Source organism: Mustela nivalis (genome assembly GCF_964662115.1).
Source record: "Mustela nivalis genome assembly, chromosome: 7".
Classification (NCBI taxonomy): domain Eukaryota; kingdom Metazoa; phylum Chordata; class Mammalia; order Carnivora; family Mustelidae; genus Mustela; species Mustela nivalis.
The window spans coordinates 88,099,839-88,120,820 of NC_139026.1; the positions used below are offsets into that span (position 1 = coordinate 88,099,839).

Below are 20,982 nucleotides of genomic sequence, written 5' to 3' on the forward strand. Positions count from 1 at the left end.
TAAAAAAAAAAAATTCCACGATAGAGAATGTGTCTCCTGATTATTATCATCTTTCTCCACAGTGCCTTGTATGATGCTTAAATTTCAGAATGTGCTCAATAAGGCCATTTTACACCATGTACTTCCTTTACTGATTTCCCTGACAGGTGGTAATGTTTGCTCAAGACAGATGGTCCTTTTGGACCAGGATCAGCACTTACTTGGAGAATATTTCTACAATAGCCGATGACTTGTTCTTGTTGACAAGGGAAAGTTCTTTGGCTGTTACCCTCAATGATACTGAAGTCCACTGCCGTCTATTAAACGGAGCTGATTCCATCTCGTCTACAGATACTGAAATACCTATGCAATAAAGAAAGTCAGAATATTAGACACAGAATAGGATTCTCTAGCATCCAAGGACTGGCAGTAGTGAGCCTTGAGAGAATAGAAAGCCCTAGACCACCAGAACCACACTCCTCTACTGGTTCTCTCAAAAACTATAACCTTGGTCAAATGATTCAATATCTGGGTTGTAGTTTCCTATAAAATGAGAAGGTTAGACCAGATGATCTCTAAGGTCTCTTCCAGTTCCATCATTTTATGACTGACCTCACTGTGCAAACATCAGTTGGCCTTCCCCTGAACTTAAGTCTGTTCCAAAGTCACATTTGGAGTGAAATATTTCACTCTTCTGAGTTACATCCCAGGGGAAGTACAACTGGCATCTCTGTAGATTCAGGTCCAAATTAGGTTCTACCTACATCCAAGTTTCTTCTGGCTGCTCTCTCCCCCCAAACCCTGAGGCACTGACCACTTGGTTTGGAGAGAGAGCTGGGTATACCTCATGGTATCATATAAAGAGCAAGGGCTTTAAGTCAAGATAGATTTTACTTGAAATCATAACTTTTTTTCACCTGAATGAACAGTATAATCTTTTCAGTTTTAGTTTCTTCTGCTTAAAAAGGAGAATAATACCTATCATTATAGGTGTTTTGATATGGATTTAAGGAGATGATATGCTTTAAATACTAAGTACATTTTAATAGGATTAAGAACATTTTAAGTATAATATATTAGAATTGGCTTTTGTTAGAATTCTTATTATTTTTACATTTTAACCATCTTAACAACTGGGGGAAGTAAAATGCACTTTATTTTTTTAAAAGATTTTAAAATTTATTCATTTGAGGTGGGGGAGTATGAGTGGGGATGGGGGGCAGAGGGAGGGAGAGAGAAGCAGACTCTGCTGAGCAGGAAGCCTGACGCAGGGCTCAATCCCAGGAACCTGGGATCATAACCTGAACAAAGGCAGATGCTTAACTGACTGAGCCACGCAGGCATCCCAGTATAATGTACTTTAAATTCAGAGGACAAAACCCCTATTCTGAAATTCTTTTCTAAAATCCCTTAGAGTCAAAGAATACATAAAGCCATGTTCCTGAAATCATCCAGTCTCTACCCATTAATCTAGGTTGTTTTTGTCCCAGAAATTACCAAAGGAGTTTTTGCCCTAGTAATTACCAAAGGAGTTCCAACCTTTGTCCAGAAGAGGTAAGATTAGAAATGAGCCAATAGTTTCCTTATTTGAAGAGTGAAAACTACTACTCACCGGTCTCTTGACTACCACAAAACATAACTGATCTGACAGAGTGCACGGTTCATCAGGTACTGCTTCTAACAACCTTGACAACAACGGAACACGGTGTGCTTGACCAATCAGCTTGGGCTGCCATTTCACACTAAAAGTCCTGTAATGTGAACTAAGTAATCAGCCACCCTAAAAGTCCACACCACTTTCCCACCTGTAGTACTTGTTCTTCCAATTCAAGCATTGTCTGAAAATAATACTAATTTTATTGTTTTTGTTTACTTGTTAGTCCCCATATTAGAAGGTAACATAGAAGCCTCTCATGGTAAGGAGGTCTGACATTAGAGATAGATGCATCTAAGTGGGAGTTTGGGCCATTCCTAAAACTTAGATTTCTCATCCATAACAAAAGAAATTCCTTCATAATACCCTTATGAGGAATAAATAAGATAAAGAAGAAAAGACCCTGACACAGAATAAGTCATAAGTGTTGGTTTTAATAATATCTATTTTCCTAGATAAAATAATCTTAATTTTACACATTTTTTTAAATTATTTTATTTATTTGAGAAAGAGAGGACATGAAAGCAGGGAGCGAGACAGAGGGAGAAAAATCTCAAGCAGACTCCATGCTGAGTCCAAAGCCCAGTTTGGGGCTCAATCTCATGAGCCTGAGATCACTACCTGAGCCAAAATCAAAAGTCAGATAGATGCTCAACCAATTGAGCCGCCCAGAGGTCCCTCTATGTATGTTCTTTGAAGTAAACTTGAATGTACAAATAATATATATTTATTTGTCTACCTGTTTTCCAGTTTGTATCTGACTCACCAAACATTGTCAGCCCTTATTCTAATGAGAGAAAGACACAAAAGCAACAAACAGTTCAGCTAAACCTAGTCATGTAAAACTACAATAATGACCCTTTGGGCCAAGTTTAGGAAATACCGAACAACACTTTAAGACACTGTTTGGTACAACTGTACTTCCGATGCAGATGTGGATATAAACGGCAGTGCTTCTACAGCAATCAATTCTGGATCAAAGGAAAAAATATAAAAGATATGTTCTCAAACTTATTTATAAAAAGGAAAAATCATTATTTGAGGAACTGAGTGTAGCTTTAAAAAAAAAAAAAGGAGTTTAATTCCCAAGTCTAATTCCATGGTTTTAATTAATCTCGGCCAGAAATCCAAGAAAAGTTAGAATATCTATCTTGGTATATGGCTAGGGTAAGCATGCTTTATATTTAAGGAATGAGATAGCTCACACCCTGACCATACTTCCCTTTACAGAAGCAATACTGTTAATTTCTTAACAATGTGATTAGCACCCCACAAAACAGATAAAGGTAAGAATCAGAATACGATTTTTGATAGACTCTGGTATCAGGTTAATGAGTAACTAGCTACTTTCTATAAGATATAGGGAGATGGCCTGGCCCAAATAGAGTAAAATCTATTGACTGGGGGCGGGTTCCCTGCTCAGCAGGGAGTGTGCTTCTCCTTCTCTCTCTGCTCCTCTCCCTGTTCATGCTCGCTCTCTCTCTCTCTCTCAAATAATAAAATCTTTATAAAAAAATCTGTTGGCTTGCTGACATATACACAAATAATCATAGCACAAAGATGAATGTGGTTAGAGGTAATGCGAGATCTAGGAGTAGGGGATCTGATTTTCTGGATTGATGGAAGGGAAGGGAAGAGACATCAGATTGACTTGGGACTTACAGATGGATAGAATTTCATCAACTGAGGGCAGGAAGAGGAAAGTATATCCCAGGTAGAGAGAATAGCATTACACTGTCAGGGAGTTGAAATAGCATAGAACACTTCAAAGTAGTTGACTGTAGGAACATGGGTAGTTGAAGATAAGATAGGGAAATAATGGGGCTAGAATGGGAAGAGCCTTGGAAACCATGTTAAGGAGTTGGGGCCATATTCCAATGGTAGAAAGAACTAATCTGTGAGTGAGCAGAGATAAGGACTAGTCTTAACACGCCACTCCCTAGCACAGGGGACCTTCATGGCAAATCAAAAAAATAATTTCCCTGCGCCCCACACCCACATCTCTAAGATAAGAGTTTTAGGGTGGATCATGCAGAGTCTCTATGGTGGAACACAGCAAGTTTCTGAAAAAGGAAGTAACATAATGGGAAACATGTTTTAAAAGCTGATTCTGGGAGCGCCTGGGTGGCTCAGTGGGTTAAGCCTCTGCCTTCAGCTCAGGTCATGATCTCTGGGTCCTGGGATCAAGCCCTGCATCGGGCTCTCTGCTCATTGGGCAGCCTGCTCCCTCCCCCTTTTTAGTATCTTAAAAAAAAAAAGATACTAAAACTGTCAATGTAATCGAGGTTTACATTAGGATGGGGGGAATAGTAAGGTGGGAAAGAGAACTGACAATTCTTTTTTTTTTTTTTTTGACAGAGATCACAAAGATTTTATTTATTTGACAGACAGAGATAACAAGTAGGCAGAGAGGCAGGCAGAGAGAGGAGGAAGCAGGCTCCCCGCAGAGCAGAGAGCCCATCGCGGGGCTCGATCCCAGGACCCTCGGATCATGACCTGAGCTGAAGGCAGAGGCTTTAACCCACTGAGCCACCCAGGCGCCCCAGAACTGACAATTCTTAGAATAAAATGGTTTTAGGGGTAGAGAAGAAATCCACACCAGCGTTATTAAACTTAAATGATTAGATGTTGATGTCTTTTTTTTTCTTTAAAAAGATTTTATTTATTTATTTGATAGATAGAGATCACAAGTAGGCAGAGAGGCAGGCAGAGAGAGAGAGGAGGAAGCAGGCTTCCTGCTGAGTAGAGAGCCTGATATGGGGCTTGATCCCAGGACCCTGGGATCATGACCTGAGCCGAAGGCAGAGGCTTTAAACCACTGAACCACCCAGGCACCCCTAGATGTTAATGTCTTACTAGAGACAGTAAATATAGGAAGAAGTGGGAGAACGATGAGTTTTGCTTTACATGTGTTGAAATATATACATCCACCAAAAAAAAAAAATCCTAGTGATGCACTACAGGAAGCCAAAAATTCAAGGCTAAGATTACAAATCAGACTCTTGGGCGCCTGGGTGGCTCAGTGGGTTAAGCCTCTGCCTTCGGCTCAGGTCTTAATCTCAGGGTCCTGGGATCCAGTCCTGCATTAGGTTCTCTGCTCAGCAGGGAGCCTGCTTCCTTCTCTTTTCTCTCTGCCTGCTTGTGATCTCTGTCTGTCAAATAAATAAATAAGTAAAAAAATCTTGAAAAAAAGGTCAGACTTTTGGAAAGAAATAAACAGATTGTAACTTCTACTTATACAAAGTACATATCTCACTTAATTCTCTGAACCACTTTATAAGATTGGCTTTATTGTCTTATATATATGATGAAAAACTAAAATTCAGAGATAGTAAATAACTTTACAATGATCTCTCAGTTATAAAGTAGCAGATCTGAAATTCAAATCCAGATTCTCTTTGATTTCCAAAGTCAATATTCCTTCCACTACTAGTAATGAAAAATGATTAAAACCATCATTTTAACTACAGTAGAAAATTGTCTTATATATATGATGAAAAACTAAAATTCAGAGATAGTAAATAACTTTACAATGATCTCTCAGTTATAAAGTAGCAGATCTGAAATTCAAATCCAGATTCTCTTTGATTTCCAAAGTCAATATTCCTTCCACTACTAGTAATGAAAAATGATTAAAACCATCATTTTAACTACAGTAGAAAATTGGGTAGCAAAATTTTTGAACCACCTAGCTGCAAACACATACAAACTATCTCTAGGTAAGAGTATAGTAGCACAGATCTTTTCAGAATGGTCAGCATCAAAGATAACAATTGGTTCTTTCAGTGAAACTTAGAGTTATGTTGGGCCTACCCGAAATACTCTCCATTATCAATATTTTTATTTTTGTGGGCTTGAATTAAAGGTGTGATAGCTCTCCTTACATACCCACACTCTCATAGATGGAAATCCCATTCTTGGACTTTAGAACAATTTTGTTAATTCTAGAAATCTTGTTAGGAGTGAGAGGGGTAAAAAGGGGGATGGTGGTGCCTGGGTGGTTCGGTCACTTAAGTGTCCAACTCTTGATTTCAGCTCAGGTCATGATCTTGGGGTTGTGAGATCGTGCCCAACACTGGATTCGTGCTGGGTGTGGAGCCTGTTTAAGATAAGGTTCTCTCTATCCCACCCCTCCGTCCCTCCCCATCTTCCTTCCTTCTCTCTAAATAAATAAATAAATAAGAAAAGCATGTACTGGAAAGACCTATCTAGAAGGAGGTATTCAATTTGGGCTGCAAAATCTTTTAACATTTTTTTTTTCCAGAGGCCCATTTGACTTTAAGATCCAACCCATTGCATTACTACGTACTAATAATAAAAAGCACTGTCACTTAGTGGACACTTACTAACCCATTTAATCCTTACTACAACCTGGAGTTAGTGTTATTTCTAGTCAAAAACAAACAAACAAAAAACTGGTCCATTGAGGTTAAGTAATTTGGCAGAGGTCCCATAGTTAATACATGGCTCAGGCAGAAGTTAGTATTCAGACTCCAAAACCCAACCTCTTAGGCCAAATGTATTCTACTGCCACTTCAGTTGTGATGGAGGAATTGCTGGACTGGTTGTCAATTGTGTGCAAGAGTTAAAGGAAATGGGTAAAACACAAATAACTAAGATTTTTAGCCTCAGAGATTACAAGGACAGTGGTTTAACAAACAATAATGGGATAAAAGATAACTGTTTTCTAAGAAGGAAAATACCTTCAGTTTTAGATACATAGGACAGATTTTATCAAGAGGGAACCTTAGGAATCAAGTAACCAAGTCCCCCTTTTTACAGCAAGAGAACTGAGCCACATAAAGGTCCAATAATTTTCCCCAACTCACCAGCTAGTTAGTATGAGAGCCAGGGTTCTAATTCCCAGTTCAAAGTTCTTTTATCACACTTGGTAGCTTGAGGTAGGATAGCTAAAGGTCCTATGGCTGAGTGGTAGCCTGGAGATAAAAATCCTTTAAACAAAGGTTCTTTAAAGTTTAAGGGTTGGGCGATGACTCACTGGGGAATTTGGTCCCAGATATCTGCTTCCCTGAGCTACTGCTGAGGGTGAAGCCTATAGCTGCTCCAGGAAACCTGCTTTATAATAAATTCATTTACAGACTTAACCTAACTAAGCAAATTGTCGTGCAGAATTCATGCTTGGAAGAAAGCAAATGAGCTGCCACTAATACAATCCTGTTCTTATAAATATAATCTCCTAATCTCATCATATCTTTCTCTCTCCCTCTCCCTCTCTATTACCCCCCACTCCCAGGAGATAGTTAATTGTGTAAGAGGTTGCCTGAACACAGCCTCAAAAAAAATAGAACAAAGTATAAACTCACTTGTTAAAAGAAAATGTATTTTAGAAACATATTGTAGTGTTTCAATTTTTTTTTAAAGATTTTTTATTTATTTATTTGCCAGAGAGAGAGAGAGAGAGTGAGCGAGAGAGCACAGGCAGGCAGAGTGGCAGAAGGCAGAGGGAGAAACAGGCTCCCTGCTAAGCAAGGAGCCGGATGTGGGACTCGATCCCAGGATGCTGGGATCATGACCTGAGCCGAAGGCAACCGCTTAACCAACTGAGCCACCCAGGCGTCCCTCTTTTCTTTTTTAATCAAAAATTCTTTGTGATTTGAATGTCAGGGAGCAACTAAATTAAAAGGAAAAAACCAACCCAAAAGAACTTCAAGGTGCAAAGGGAAACTTTAAACAAAAGCACATGAAATATGTTCCCACATAATGTATTTTCAGAATATAAACTACATTTCTTTTTCTTTCTCTTTCTCCTTCCTTCCTTCCTTCCTAAGTAGGCTCCACACCCTGCATGGAGCCCAATATGGGGTTTGAATTCATGACCCTGAAATCAAGAACCGAGTCAAGCGTCAGATGCTTAACCAACTAAGCCACCCAGACACCCCTACATTTATTTCTGAGGCCATATATATATATATATATATATTTTTTTTTTAATTTTTAAAAAGATTTTATTTATTTATTTGACAGAGATCACAAGTAGGCAGAGAGGCAGGTAGAGACAGAGAGAGAGGAGGAAGCAGGCATCTGCTGAGCAAAGAGCCCAATGTGGGGCTCCATCCAAGGACCCTGGGATCATGACCTGAGCTGAAGGCAGAGGCTTTAACCCACTGAGCCACACAGGGGCCCCATATATATATGTATTTTATTTTATTTTATTTTTTTAATAAAAACAGTGACTAAATTCACACACTTGGAAAAGCTTTTGACAGTTACTAGTTCTTTTTAACTTATTTATTATTTTTAGATATACACAAGTTGCAAAGATAGTACGAAAGTTCCCATGTAACGTTCACATAGCTTTATCTTGTATTACCACAGCACAACTATCAAAATTAAGACTTTCCACTAAAGGGGCACCTGGGTGGCTTAGTGGGTTAAGCCTCTGCCTTCGGCTCAGGTCATGATCTCAGGGTCCTGGGATCGAGTCCCGCGTCGCGCTCTCTGCTCAGCGCAGAGCGTGCTTCTCTCTCTCTCTGCCTGCCTCTCTGTGATCTCTCTGTCACATAAATAAATAAAATCTTTAAAAAAAAAAAAAAAAGACTTTCCACTAAAGTGTTTCCTTCTTTCTGTTCCAGGATTCTACACAACATTTAATGGTCATGTCTTATGTCTATTCCAATCTCTATGACAGCTCCTTGGTTTTTCCTTGCCTTTCATGAGCAGGATACTTTTGAAGAGTACTGTTTAGGTATTATGTAGAACGACCCTCAATTTGGGTTTCTTTGTTCCCCCAGTAGTAAGAACCTATACTCCTTGAACAAGTAGTTGATTCCAGAGCTGGGGCAGGGCAGATACCAGATGAGCCTGGGACATCTGGCAACACTCCAAAAAAAAAAAAAAAAAAAGGGTTTTCCTTTTTAAAATCTGATGCTTTCTCAGACTAGACTGAAGTTACAGAATTTTGGGGAGACTACTACAGAGCTGATGTGCCTTCTTCCTCAGTATATCCTGTCAAAAGGCACATGATGTTGGCATCTTGTTACTGGATGCATTAAGGTGCTGTCTGCCAGGTTTCACCTTTGTAAAGTTACTATGCTTACCTTTAGAATTCACAAATATTGGGGGGGAGATACTTTAATCCTATTCCTTCTTAAACGTTTACTCACTAATTTTAGCATTCATGGGCTGATCTTGCCTTCAGCAATTATTATGATGTTTTAAAGGGGATTTTCTATTGCCCTCATTTCTTTTGCATTTATTAATTGGAATTCTTCTATAAGGAAAAATTGTCCTTTCCTTCTTGTTTATTTATTCAGTCATTTATTTATATTAGGATAGACCTGTGGATATTTATTTTATTTTCTGAGTTATAACAATTCTTGGATTGTTTTATTCCCTGGCTAATTTTATTTTGTTGCTCAAATTGTTCCCAGCTTTGGTCACTTGGAGCACTTTCAGCTTGGCTCTAGTGTCCATTCAACGTGCCACTACTTTTTTTTTTAAATGCACATTCTTACTTTTTAGCCCTAGAAGATGTTCTAAACTCGTCTTTTATTTGCACATCCCCGGCCCTGAAATCAACCACTTCTCCAAAGAGTCCTGATTCCCTTTATTGGAGAAACCAAATCTGGGCATTACATGTGCTCACTGGTACTGAGATGTCACTGCTTCTAGCCTGTCTTGGGGGACAGAACCAGGAATATATGTATGTATATTAACTCACATATATAATACACATATATATTTTTATATTCATCTCTATATCTCTGTGTTGGTATGTATGTGTATATATATATCTGAATACACACACATAATCTAGCATCACAAGATTCATTCTAGCACTCCTTTTATTTTTATTTATTTATTTACTTTGAAAGATTATTTATTTATTTATTTACTTGACAGACAGAGAGAGATTACAAGTAAGCAGAGAGGCAGGCAGAGAGAGAGGGGGAAGCAGGCTTCCTGCTGAGGAAAGAGCTAGATGCGGGGCTCAATCTCAGGACTCTGAGATCACAACCTGAGTGGAAGGCAGGAGCTTAACCCACTGAGCCATCCAGGTGCCCTCTAGCATTCCTTTTATTTGTAACTTCTTTCTCTGAAAGGGAGAAGCCTAACTCCATAGAATTTTGACACAAAAAAAGAATTTCCAAAATTATGCCAGTTCCTATTCTTTGATATACCATATAATTTTTTACTCTCCCTCGAATGTTATCCCTTCCTCAATCTATTCATCTTTCAATACTCCAGGAAAGACTACCTCCTCAAAGAACCCTTTCCTGAACTGCCCTAGTCCTGTTCCCAATCAGTATAGGTCAGTCCCTTTATCTTACCATAATTTATAAACTCTACTTGTTAGAAAGATTCTTGAGATCAGAGGACAGGTCTAATTTGCCTTTTACACTCTTGGCATCTAATATATTGCTTTCTAAATAGAAGGAACTTTATACCTATTTTTAATGAAATTGCATGAAGATTTAAAATTTATCCAAAACACTATCAATACAACAGAATGAATGCTTATTAAACAGTCTTAAGTCTAGTTGTTGAGAAAGTATGTATCATTTTTCAGAACTGTGAATTAGCAATTTTACCTTATTCAAACTTTGAGATAAACTTAAGGGAATGAAAAAAAAATGGAACCAGTAAATAACTTCCAATACTGTACATAAAAGCCTCACTACTCAATTATTCAGCAACACTGTGTTAGGCAAGTCTAAAAAGTCTGTTAGAATTATCATTGCCACTGTTCTTGGAAGAGTTTAAGCCAGGTCTCTGTAGAAACATGTATCCAAGACAATAAGAAAATTGTAATAGGATGCCTGGGTGGCTCAGTTGGTTGGGTGACTGCTTTCGGCTCAGGGCATGATCCCAGAGTCCCAGGACCGAGTACCACATCAGGCTCCAATCTCCATGGGGAGTCTGTTTCTTCCTCTGACCGTCTCCCCTCTCATGGTCTCTCTCACTCTCTCTCTCTCTCTCTCAAATAAATAAATAAAATTTAAAAAAAAAGTGTAACAATGATCAAATTCCCAAGGGTCAACAAGCATGTAGATGTTTGCATCAAGACAAAATCACATCAGTAACATCTTGTCTCTTTTTAAAATCTCCTTTTAAGGATATTTTGTTCTTAAAAAACACTATGATACAGAGCCAGAGTAATGAAAAGGAGGTTGCATAATTCTGAGAAGCAATTTTACTTCTGGAAACTGTTCACCAAAGAATCTGAGCCACTTTCACTGGGTGCTTACGAAATTTACCCTTAGTGATTCACGCTTTACCACTCCAGAGAGAAGAAAAGAAAGCACACTTAGATATATCCCCTATCCCTCCCCCTTCACCTATGACTGGGAAAAAATAACTGTCAATGACAGTCTACCTGAGCTTCCAACCTTTCCCTTCTGTCTTTACAAAACTTCCATTTCACCTCTACCTCGGACTGTGTCTCTATTTAAAACATCCCTGCTTGCTTGCTTGCTTCTTTCTTTCTTTCTTTCTTTCTTTCTTTCTTTCTTTCTTTCTTTCTTTCTTTCTTTCTTTCTTTCAAGAGGTGGGCATGGAGGGGGAGGGAGAGGTGGGCATGGAGGGGGAGGGAGAATCTTAAGAAGGCTACACACCCAGCATGTGAGCCCGACAGGGCAGGGCTCTATCTCACAACCCTGAGATCTTCCCCAGCCGTATCAACAGTCAGATGCTTAACCTACTGAGCCACCCAGGCACTTTCATGCTCACATTTCTGACATGTGTGTTTATGTACACACATCTGAAATTTGTATATGTATATAGATTAAATAAATAATCCTTTTTTCTCCTCAATCTATCACCTCAACCTTGCTCCTACCTTCACAGACAAACCTTAGTCTCCAGATGTTCATTGTTTCCTTTTCCTCATCTTCCATTCATCCCTCTGATCACTTGGGTCTGGGTTCTACTTCTACCATCCTACCAATGTTCCTCTCCTAAAGACCTCCTGCTGTCAAACCCAAGGACTATGTCTCCGTTTTAATCATTCTCTGTTGCCAGTTGAATCGAATAGTCTCTCATTTCTGAGGCTGTATTTCCCTTGTTTTTTGTTTTGTTTTGTTTTGTTTTTTTCTTAACTGGAACTCTCCCGTTTCCATTCCTATCTTTCCAACCAATTTCAATTTCACTCTCCCTCTGCTGCTCACCTCTATTCCTAGGCATTATGAAGGGTCAGTTTCTCTTCTCTCTTTGGGTGAGCTTAGCCACTCTTGAGTCATCAAAGGTCACTTACCAGATGATATTCAAAGCTTTTTGACTTCCAGCCCTAGAATTTCTGCTGCATGAAGAACAGCTTCATATGTCCCATAAATCAATAACATAACAGAGTCCAAATCACATGTGTCACCCTCTCTTATCTCCACTCCTCGAATTAAGTTTATTTCACTACAAATAATTTTTCACCCAAGATGAGCTGGCATATACATTTTTGCTTTTATTAAATAAAATGAAGTATAGTATGATATAACAAAAGAAAAGAAAGACTTACAAGCTCTTACTCTGCCTCTTTCTAATTGTGGAGACCACTGGCAATTTAGTCACCTTTAGTATCACACCACCTACCTTAGCTCATCAAAAGTTCTACATAAGATGTCAAACATAGTGACATACAGAGGAGAGAAAAAGGCAGAGAAGCTAAGAGTATAGAAAATTGAGTAGAATCTAGCTGTTGAAATCTCACACCACTTACTAGGTATGTGATCTTGGGCAAGTTGTACTCTGTCTCAGTTTCCTCATCTGCAAACTGGGAATAAAAGAACCTACTCCACAGCTTTGTTTTGAGCATTAAAACAAGTTCCTATATGTCAAGTATGAACAACACTACCTAGCACCTAATAAATCCTCAAAATGTTTTAATGCTATTATTAATCAGTAAGCATTATTTTCCATGCATACTTTCTTTGACATGTGGACTTTGCACAAACTTTTTCTCATATCTTTAGGCAGGCTCAGCTTATCTCTCTTGATCCCTTGTCTTTCTTCAGACATATTCCCTGCTGTCTAAAAATGCTTTAGACCCTCCCTGGCCTTCGCTACCATTCCCAGCTAGAAATGACACTTCCTTCCAGATACCCTCCTTGAGCCCCAAGCCTAGGAGGTTCCTCTTAAGTCCCCAAAGTACAGATCTACTCCTGACACTGATTACACTGTATTTTTTAAAAATCACACTCTATTTTACTCTCAGAACAGTGCCTGTTGGGTACTCAAGTATTTGTAAAATAAAGGGAGGAATACCAGGTGTTTGAAATTGTTTGTTGGATTCAACTGTTCTTATAGGCTAATACTTTGGGGGGGGGGGAGTGAACAGCAGGCTGCATTTATTTATTCCAAGACAAATTATTTGAGATTATAATAAATCAGTGGATATAGCCATCAAAAAATGGTTTCTAGCACCCAACTCAGGTAGAATAATACTGAACCTTATCAATACAGACTGTTTTAGTTAATTCCCTCTGTTGCTATAATTCAGGTGTTTTCTTACAAATGTTTATTTTCTATTATATCTATTTGGCTTTCGAACTCTTAATTTAGTAGGTCACAACCTTGAGTAAAATGAGAATCACCTAGGGAGTTTGTTTTATTGTTTTTCAAGTATGATATTAATTTTATTCTATTTTCTGTATAACTTTAAGTACATAAAGGTGTATTTCCACAGGCCTCAGGAAATGGGAAGAAGTCACAGGACAATTTCTCATCCCACCAAAAATGTTGCATATTTTGATAAGTGTCCTAGGGAGAAAAACTGTAATTTACATTAGCAATGCTATACAAGATTCTTTTTTTTTTTTTAAGATTTTATTTATTTATTTGATGGAGAAAGAGAGAACACAAGTAGAGGGAAAAGCAGGCAGAGCGAGAGGGAGAAGCAGACTCCCCACTGAGCAGTGACTCCGATGTGGGACTTGATCCCAGGACCCTGGGATCATGACCTGAGCCAAAAGTAAACTCTTAACTGACTGAGCTACCCAAGCATTCCTTATTCATTTATCTGACAGAGAAAGAGAGAACACAAGCAGGGAGAGTGGCAGGCAGAGGGAGAGGGAGAACCAGGCTCTCCGCTGAGGCTCAATCCCAGGACCCTGAGATCATGACCTGAGCGGAAGGCAGATAGATGCTTAACTGATTGAGCCACCCACGCACTCCACTATGCAAGATTCTTATATAAAACTTAAAACCAGGCTGCAAGGAAGATTTTAGTCCTCTGTTCAGCTCCCTAGACAGAAATCAAAAGCAGTTGAGTATGACAGGGCAAAGGAGGCAGTGAAGATGGAGGATAGGCATGGGAGGAGGAAGGAATTCCAGAATCCTTGGAATGGTGTGTTTTCTTTTTCTTTTCTTTTCTTTCTTTCTTTTTCTTTTCTTTTCTTTTCTTTTTTTTTTTTTTTTTTTTCCTTTTTTAAGTCATCTTTGTAGGAAGGTGCTGGGCAGGGATCCCAGAGAAAGAAAAGGTCCAAGACTCTTTTAACTGGCCTGGGTGCAGGGCACTGCCACAGCACCTGATGCAGGAGAATCTCCTCTCTCAGTTTCAGGCAGATCCAGAATGGAATGCAAAATAAAAGGAATGCTTATAAAGAAACAATTTTTCTTAGAATGCTGGATGGCCAGGCTTCAGCCTTTGGTCCAGTGCAACCCCTGCCTCACTTGTCCACAGTGAAAAGTCCGTTTGGTTAGAAGAACCAACTAGAATCACACCAGCCTCTGCTACCTTAAAGCTAATTGTTAGAAAAAGATGAACTTGTGTGAATATTCTGATCTGCTGATTCCTGGGGATTGCTTAATTCTTCCCCAAACAGTGTTTGTGGCTCAAATAACCCCCAAAGGCTGAAAGCCGAAACACACCAGTCTGGTGTAGTTTCCTTAAGAATGGACTGAGGGCGGGGCACCTGGGTGGCTCAGTGGGTTAAAGCCTCTGCCTTCTGCTCAGGTCATGATCCCAGGGTCCTGGGATCGAGCCTCGCATTCGGCTCTCTGCTCATTGGGGAGCCTGCTTCCCCCTCTCTCTCTCTGCTTGCCTCTCTGCCTACTTGTGGTCTCTCTCTGTCAAATAAATAAAGAAAATATTAAAAAAAAAAAAAAAGAATGGACTGAGGGTGTGGTTGCAGCTGACAGGGAAAACTGTACCTTCCTTCAGAAGATCAGCTGCCCTGCTGTCCCACCCTAAATTTCAGCCTGAGGTATATTTTAGTGAGGGCAGGTAGCTGTGCTTCTCAAAGCAGAGAAATAGTTTAAGAAAGGTAAAAGAAATCTAAAAAAGAACCATAACCATCTTTTTTTTAAGATTTTATTTGAGAGAATGAGAGATCGAGAGCATGAGAAGGGGGAGGGTCAGAGGGAGAAGTGGACTCCCTGCCAAGCAGGGAAACTGATGTAGGACTCGACCCCTGGACTCCAGAATCATGACCCCAGCCAAAGGCAATCACTTAACCAACTGAGCCACCTAGGCACCCTAAAAAAGAACGACCTTTTTTTTTTAATTAATTTATTTGACAGAGACACAGTGAGAGAGGAAACACAGCAGAGGGAGTGGGAGAGGGAGAAGCAGGCTTCCTGCCAAGCAGGGAGCCTGACGTGGGGCTCGATCACAGGACCCTGGGATCATGACCTGAAGATACGAGCTTAAGGCAGCTGCTCAACAACTGAGCTACCCAGGTGCCCCCAAAAAGAACCATCTTGATAGAGATTTATCCCATGGTATGAAGGAGAGGGCAAAGAACTCAGTGGCCCTTTGCTTATCCAGCAATTTCTGTCACTGTGGTTACCAACTTCTGCCCATTTCAAAGGGTCTTGAACCTCTCAGGGACTGGGAATTCATTAAAGTCATCATCTTCTGTAGGAAAGAAGACTTTCATCTCAGATTTGGCTCTGGCTGTCTCATAACCCAGGGAATTCTTGCTCAGGGAAATGTGGCAGCCCTCTGTTTTTTTTTTTTTGGTTTTTTTTTTTTTAATTTTATTTATTTATTTGACAGAGAGAAATCACAAGTAGGCAGAGAGGCAGGCAGAGAGAGAGAGAGAGAGGAGGAAGCAGGCTCCCTGCTGAGCAGAGAGCCCGATGCGGGACTCGATCCCAGGACACGGAGATCATGACCTGAGCCGAAGGCAGCGGCTTAACCACTGAGCCACCCAGGCACCCAGCCCTCTGTTTTGTTGATGGAAAAGGCTTGACCCTTAACCCATGACCTAAATTTTGACATCCCTGCTGTTGATGATCTTCACAATGCCCACCACGTCACTGAACACCAAACTGAGTTTCTGACAGTTACCTACTATAATGGAGTTAATTTTGCCCTCGATTTGCAATGTCGTATTGACACTTGTACATGTAAGCCACCTGTTTCATCTCTGTGTCATCAGTCACCAGGTTGGAAACATTCGTGATTTTCCACTCTCCAGGGAAGTTTGTTTTAAATACTGATTTCCGGGTCCCATCCCACAATTCTGACTCATTAGGTTTGGAGTAGGGCCTGGGAAGACCACATTTTAACAAGAATCTTGAAGTGATTCTAGTGTGAGTGGTTTCCCTATCACAGGTTGGAAAACACTGAAATAAAAGGGTTTAAGACCCAGATGTGTGCCAAGAAAAAAAGAAAAACAGAAGCATAAAATATTTTTATATTGCTCACTTTCAAATATTGCCATTCAAGAGGCGCCTGGGTGGCTCAGTGGGTTGAGCATCTGATTCTTGATTTCAGCTCAAGCTGTGATCTCAGGGTTGTGAGATGGAGCCTGCTCAGTGGGGAGTCTGCTTAAAGATTCTCTCCCTCTTCCTCTCCCTCCACTCACATGTGTGTTCCCTCCCTCCCTCTCACAAAGAACTAAAGTTTAAAGAAAAACAAAAACCAAAAACAAAATGAAGCAAACAGAAAAGCCTGCCTGTCCAGCAGGCACAAAATTACTCTGTAGACTAATGACTTGTGATAACAAAATTGTGTTTTTTCCATTCTTTTGGTCTCTAGCTTGATTTATTGCTGAATTTAAAGCGCTGCTTAAGAGAAGTATGCACAATTTTTAAAATGGTATCTGAGCAGAAATTCCAGTTTATTTTTACCTACTACATACGAGGGCAGCAAAATTTGAGATGTCAAAAGTTAAAGAAGGAAGCCAACAGACTTGGGCTCTAATCTTTCATCTGCAACTAATTAGCAGTATCATCTGCTAAGAAGACATATCTCAGGGCCTCAATTTCCTCTAGTGTAAAATGAAGGGGTTAAAATAGCCTAGTATTTTTCTAATTGCAGGTCACAATTAGTGAGTTGTGAAATCAATTTTAACAGGTCGGAACCAAGATGTTTGCGCTAAAGAAAAGAATAGAATGAAACACAAAATGTCAGGCTGCATCACACAGAGTTTAAGTATTCTTTTATAAAGCTTTTGTTTCAGTTATTTGTGTGTGTATAACTGGGTAAGAATGTAAAGTATTTCTTACTGTGGGATGTGGTTTAAAAAAATTATAGTTTGACAAGTGTTGGCAAGGATGTAGAGAAATTGAAACTCGCATAGACGCTGCTGACGAGAATGTAAAATGATGCAGTTGCTTTGGAAAATAGTTGGCAGCTCCTCAGAGGGTTAAACACATCATTATCATCTGATCCTGCCACTCCACTCCTGGGCGGGGGGGGGGGGGGGGACAGTACACACACACACACACACACAGAAGTGAAAAAAGAACACATGTCTAAACAAAAAGTTGTACAAGACTGTGCATGATGCCATTATTCACAATAGCCCCAAGTGGAAACATTCCAAATGTTCATCAACTGATAAGCAGATCAACAAAATGTGGTCTAACCATATAAAGGTATAAAATTTGGCCATGAAACGGAATGAAGTACTGATACATTCTTCAACATGAATGAACCTTGAGAAAATTATGTCAAGTAAAAGAAATCCGTCACCAAGATCCTATATCATATGATTCCATTTATATCAAATGTTTAGAATGGGCATACCTATGGAAACAGAAAGGAGATCGTGGTTGAGCCCTGGCGGGAGAGTTGAAGGGGACTGGCCTGACTGCTAAAGTGTATGGAGTTTTTCTGGGAGGTGATGAAAGTGTTATAAAATTGATTGTGATGATGGCTGCACAACACTTCGAATAGATAAAAAGCCAGTAACCTGCATACCTTAAATAGTAAATCATATGGTATATATTTCAATAAAACTGTTATTTTAAAAATTATAGATTGAAAGCCACGAGACTAGATGATCGATGATCACTGTGGCCCCTGGGAATTCTCAGGGTGCCCCGACCCAGGGCTCACATCACCTATCTTTATATCCTGGTTATTTGGAGCCAGAGCAGTGCCATGGGAACACCTGCTGATTCCAGTCCGGAGTCCAGGGCTAACCAGATGCACGGCAACCTCTCTGTGCTACACTTTCCTACTGTGTAAAATGAGGCTGGCACACCTAAGCGACGGGGTGGTTCTAAAAATAAAAGGAAAAAATAAAGGCAAAACAGTATCTGGCACATTGCTTGAGGTAAGAGCCAAATCTTGTCTGTCTTTTTGGATGCTTCTGTGTCTAAGAAACTGAATAAATATTATTCTAAAGGTTTAGTTAATAGATTATATAATCGGGCTTAGTTTAGTTTATATGTCATTTTAACAAGGCCTATGTCATAAGGCTCTGATTAAAGTAACTCATAAACTTAACATAGTCTTCAGCCGTTTGACTTTTTTTAGTGCTAAATTTACTCTATTATTATCTAATGGAGGTAGTAATACTAGTTAAGGAATTAGTGGTCTCTTTAAAGCATGAAATTTTTATTTCATAATGACTAGGAAAATTAGCTATCTCCTCTTAAATGTCTGTTTTAGACACGTGAGCAGTTAGTTTTTGGAGCTTTTGCCCACAAGTCAAATTAAACAGGAATCACTTTTTTTTTTTTTTTTTTTTTTAGTATAAATGTAACCAAATTGCAAAAAGGAAAACTCCAGATATAAATGTGGGGACTTAATAAGGTTCTTGTTGCAATATAAAAGTTTTCAATCTTTGATTAAGTCAGAGGTTTTCAAAAAGTGTTTCAGCAGCCAAGGTGGAATTCCCAAGCATCCCTCAAATCTCCCCACACCACCAGCTTCCTTCATCCTCTCCTTTCCTTTGGGGACCCTCACCTCCACAGTTCTCCACAAGCACCCCAAACTGGGGCTGCCCATTGTTCACTGCCTATCTTCCTTATCAGAGTGATTGGTCAAGAAATGGGCCTGCCTTGGGATGCCTGGGTGGCTCAGTTGGTTGGACGACTGCCTTCGGCTCAGGTCATGATCCTGGAGTCCCGGGATCGAGTCCCGCATCGGGCTCCCAGCTCCATGGGGAGTCTGCTTCTCTCTCTGACCTTCTCCTTGTTCATGCTCTCTCATTGTCTCTCTCTCAAGTAAATAAATAAAATCTTAAAAAAAAAAAAAATGGGCCTGCCTAGCATAAAAGATTATGTGGAAAACAATGTAAGAAACCAAAGTCTCTGCCTCCTCTTGTATACTCCTTTCCCCAGCACAATCTGACTTGCCAAAGGTAACCTCTGTCACACTTTGGAGTATAAACTTTCTTATATTACCTATATGTGACAGTAATAGCAAATGCACAGCACAACAGGTCAGTCACTGTCCTAAGCATTCTACATATATTATTTTATTCTCACAACAACTCATGAGATCCTACATTGATGCCTAGTTTACAAATGAGGAAACTGTGAGGCACAGAGATGTTAACACCAACATATAAACACATACATTTTTTTAAAAATTAGTGATTTTATGTTAATGTGCTATTCAGCAATTATTTATTTCCTCTTGGACATCTTCCCACAAAGGAGAGGAGGACCTATAGGGAAGGCCACATAGATGGAGGAGGACATATAGATCTACCTCAGCCTTTCAGTAACAAATACTATCTCACTCTGCAATCTTCTATAACTTATGTAACCTGGTCCCTGTCAATGAAAACACAGGTTGCTGTAGGTTCTTCATAATTAAGAACAAGACTGCAGTGAACATTTCTACTATTATCTACTTGGAGGTGTGTGCATCTATGATGTAAATTCCTGGGAGCAGCATTTCTAGTTTAAAAGGCCTATGCAGGGGCGCCTGGGTGGCTCAGTGGGTTGGGGCCTCTGCCTTCGGCTCAGGTCATGATCCCAGGGTCCTGGGATCGAGCCCTGCATCGGGCTCTCTGCTCCTTGGGAAGCCTGCTTCCTCCCCTCTCTCTCTCTGCCTGCCTCTCTGCCTACTTGTGATTCCTCTCTCTCTGTCAAATAAATAAAATCTTAAATAAAATAAAATAAAAGGCCTATGTAGTAAAAAAATTTTAATATACATTCCCAAATTTTTCTCCAAAAAAGTTGCATCAATTTATATATATATATTTTTTTGTCTCAATTTATATTTGAACCACTAGCTACCTGAAAAAAACTATTTTCCACACTCTTGTGAATACTGAGCATGCTTAATACTTTTTATTTTTTTCCAATCTGCTAGATGTGTGAAAAATGGTACATTATTGTTTTAGTTTTCATTCCTTTAATCATGGGGAACGTTGAACATTATTTTCAAATGTGTGCTGGCCCCTGAACACATTTAATTTTTGAAACTACATTCACTTCTTAAACATTGTTTATAAATTGTTTATTATCTCTACAACTTAATTACTTTTTAAAGTTGCACAAGGACTTTCTTAATACCATGTGTAACTCCTTGGACAATTCAAATTGCCTCTCACAGCAGCTGTCCTTTCCTGGTGTCTGATTCCTATCCAGATCTCATTAACATTCTTTCCCAACAGAAAGGTTGCTTAACTTTACAGATGAGATGGTTTCTGTAGAGTTCCCTTCTGTAGGGCACCCACCCCTTGATGGGTCACCAGTGCACAGTCCTTCAAGAAGCCTGACTGACACCAATAATCTAAGCATTAAGATCACTGTTCGGGGTTGTGCTTCAGCTGCTACCCTCAACTAGCCAATCTAATGCTTCTCAGTTGTGGGGGGCGGAGGGGGTAGTTGGAAGGGGTGGTGATGAAGGAGTTGGGGAGGATGCTATGAATATTTGATCATCTTTGGAATCTCAATCTCTCATGCAGAGTCCAAACACTTCTAATTTTTCTTAAAACAGTTCCCTACGATTCCAAAGTAAAAACAGCATTGGGAATTTAGATTTGGTTTAATCCCAGAGTTATTGGGCCTCAGCAAGGAGGTAGACACTGGCTCTAATCCCCCACTGTCTAGATGGACTGTGTCAAAATCAGGTAAAAAATCTGGGCCACCTTAGCATAAGCCTGGGAATTTGTTATTTGGCACTGGTCATACGCAAGGTAAGTCATCCCATTTGACTTTACTCCCCTAATCTTTATGATACCATGAAAAGACTATTATTCTCA

At 39.7% G+C, this 20,982-nt stretch overlaps 1 protein-coding gene across 4 annotated transcripts in view; it reads right to left on the reverse strand.

The window, feature by feature from the left end:
- Positions 1–20,982, reverse strand: part of LIMA1 (LIM domain and actin binding 1) — a 93,799-nt gene that overhangs the window by 58,711 nt on the left and 14,106 nt on the right. For all 4 annotated transcript variants that reach the window (XM_082741252.1, XM_082741250.1, XM_082741249.1 and 1 more), the window contains exon 2: positions 201–342. In XM_082741252.1, the coding sequence (XP_082597378.1) occupies positions 201–319 (119 nt within the window). In that variant the 5' untranslated portion in view covers positions 320–342. The remainder of the gene's footprint in view (positions 1–200; positions 343–20,982) is intronic.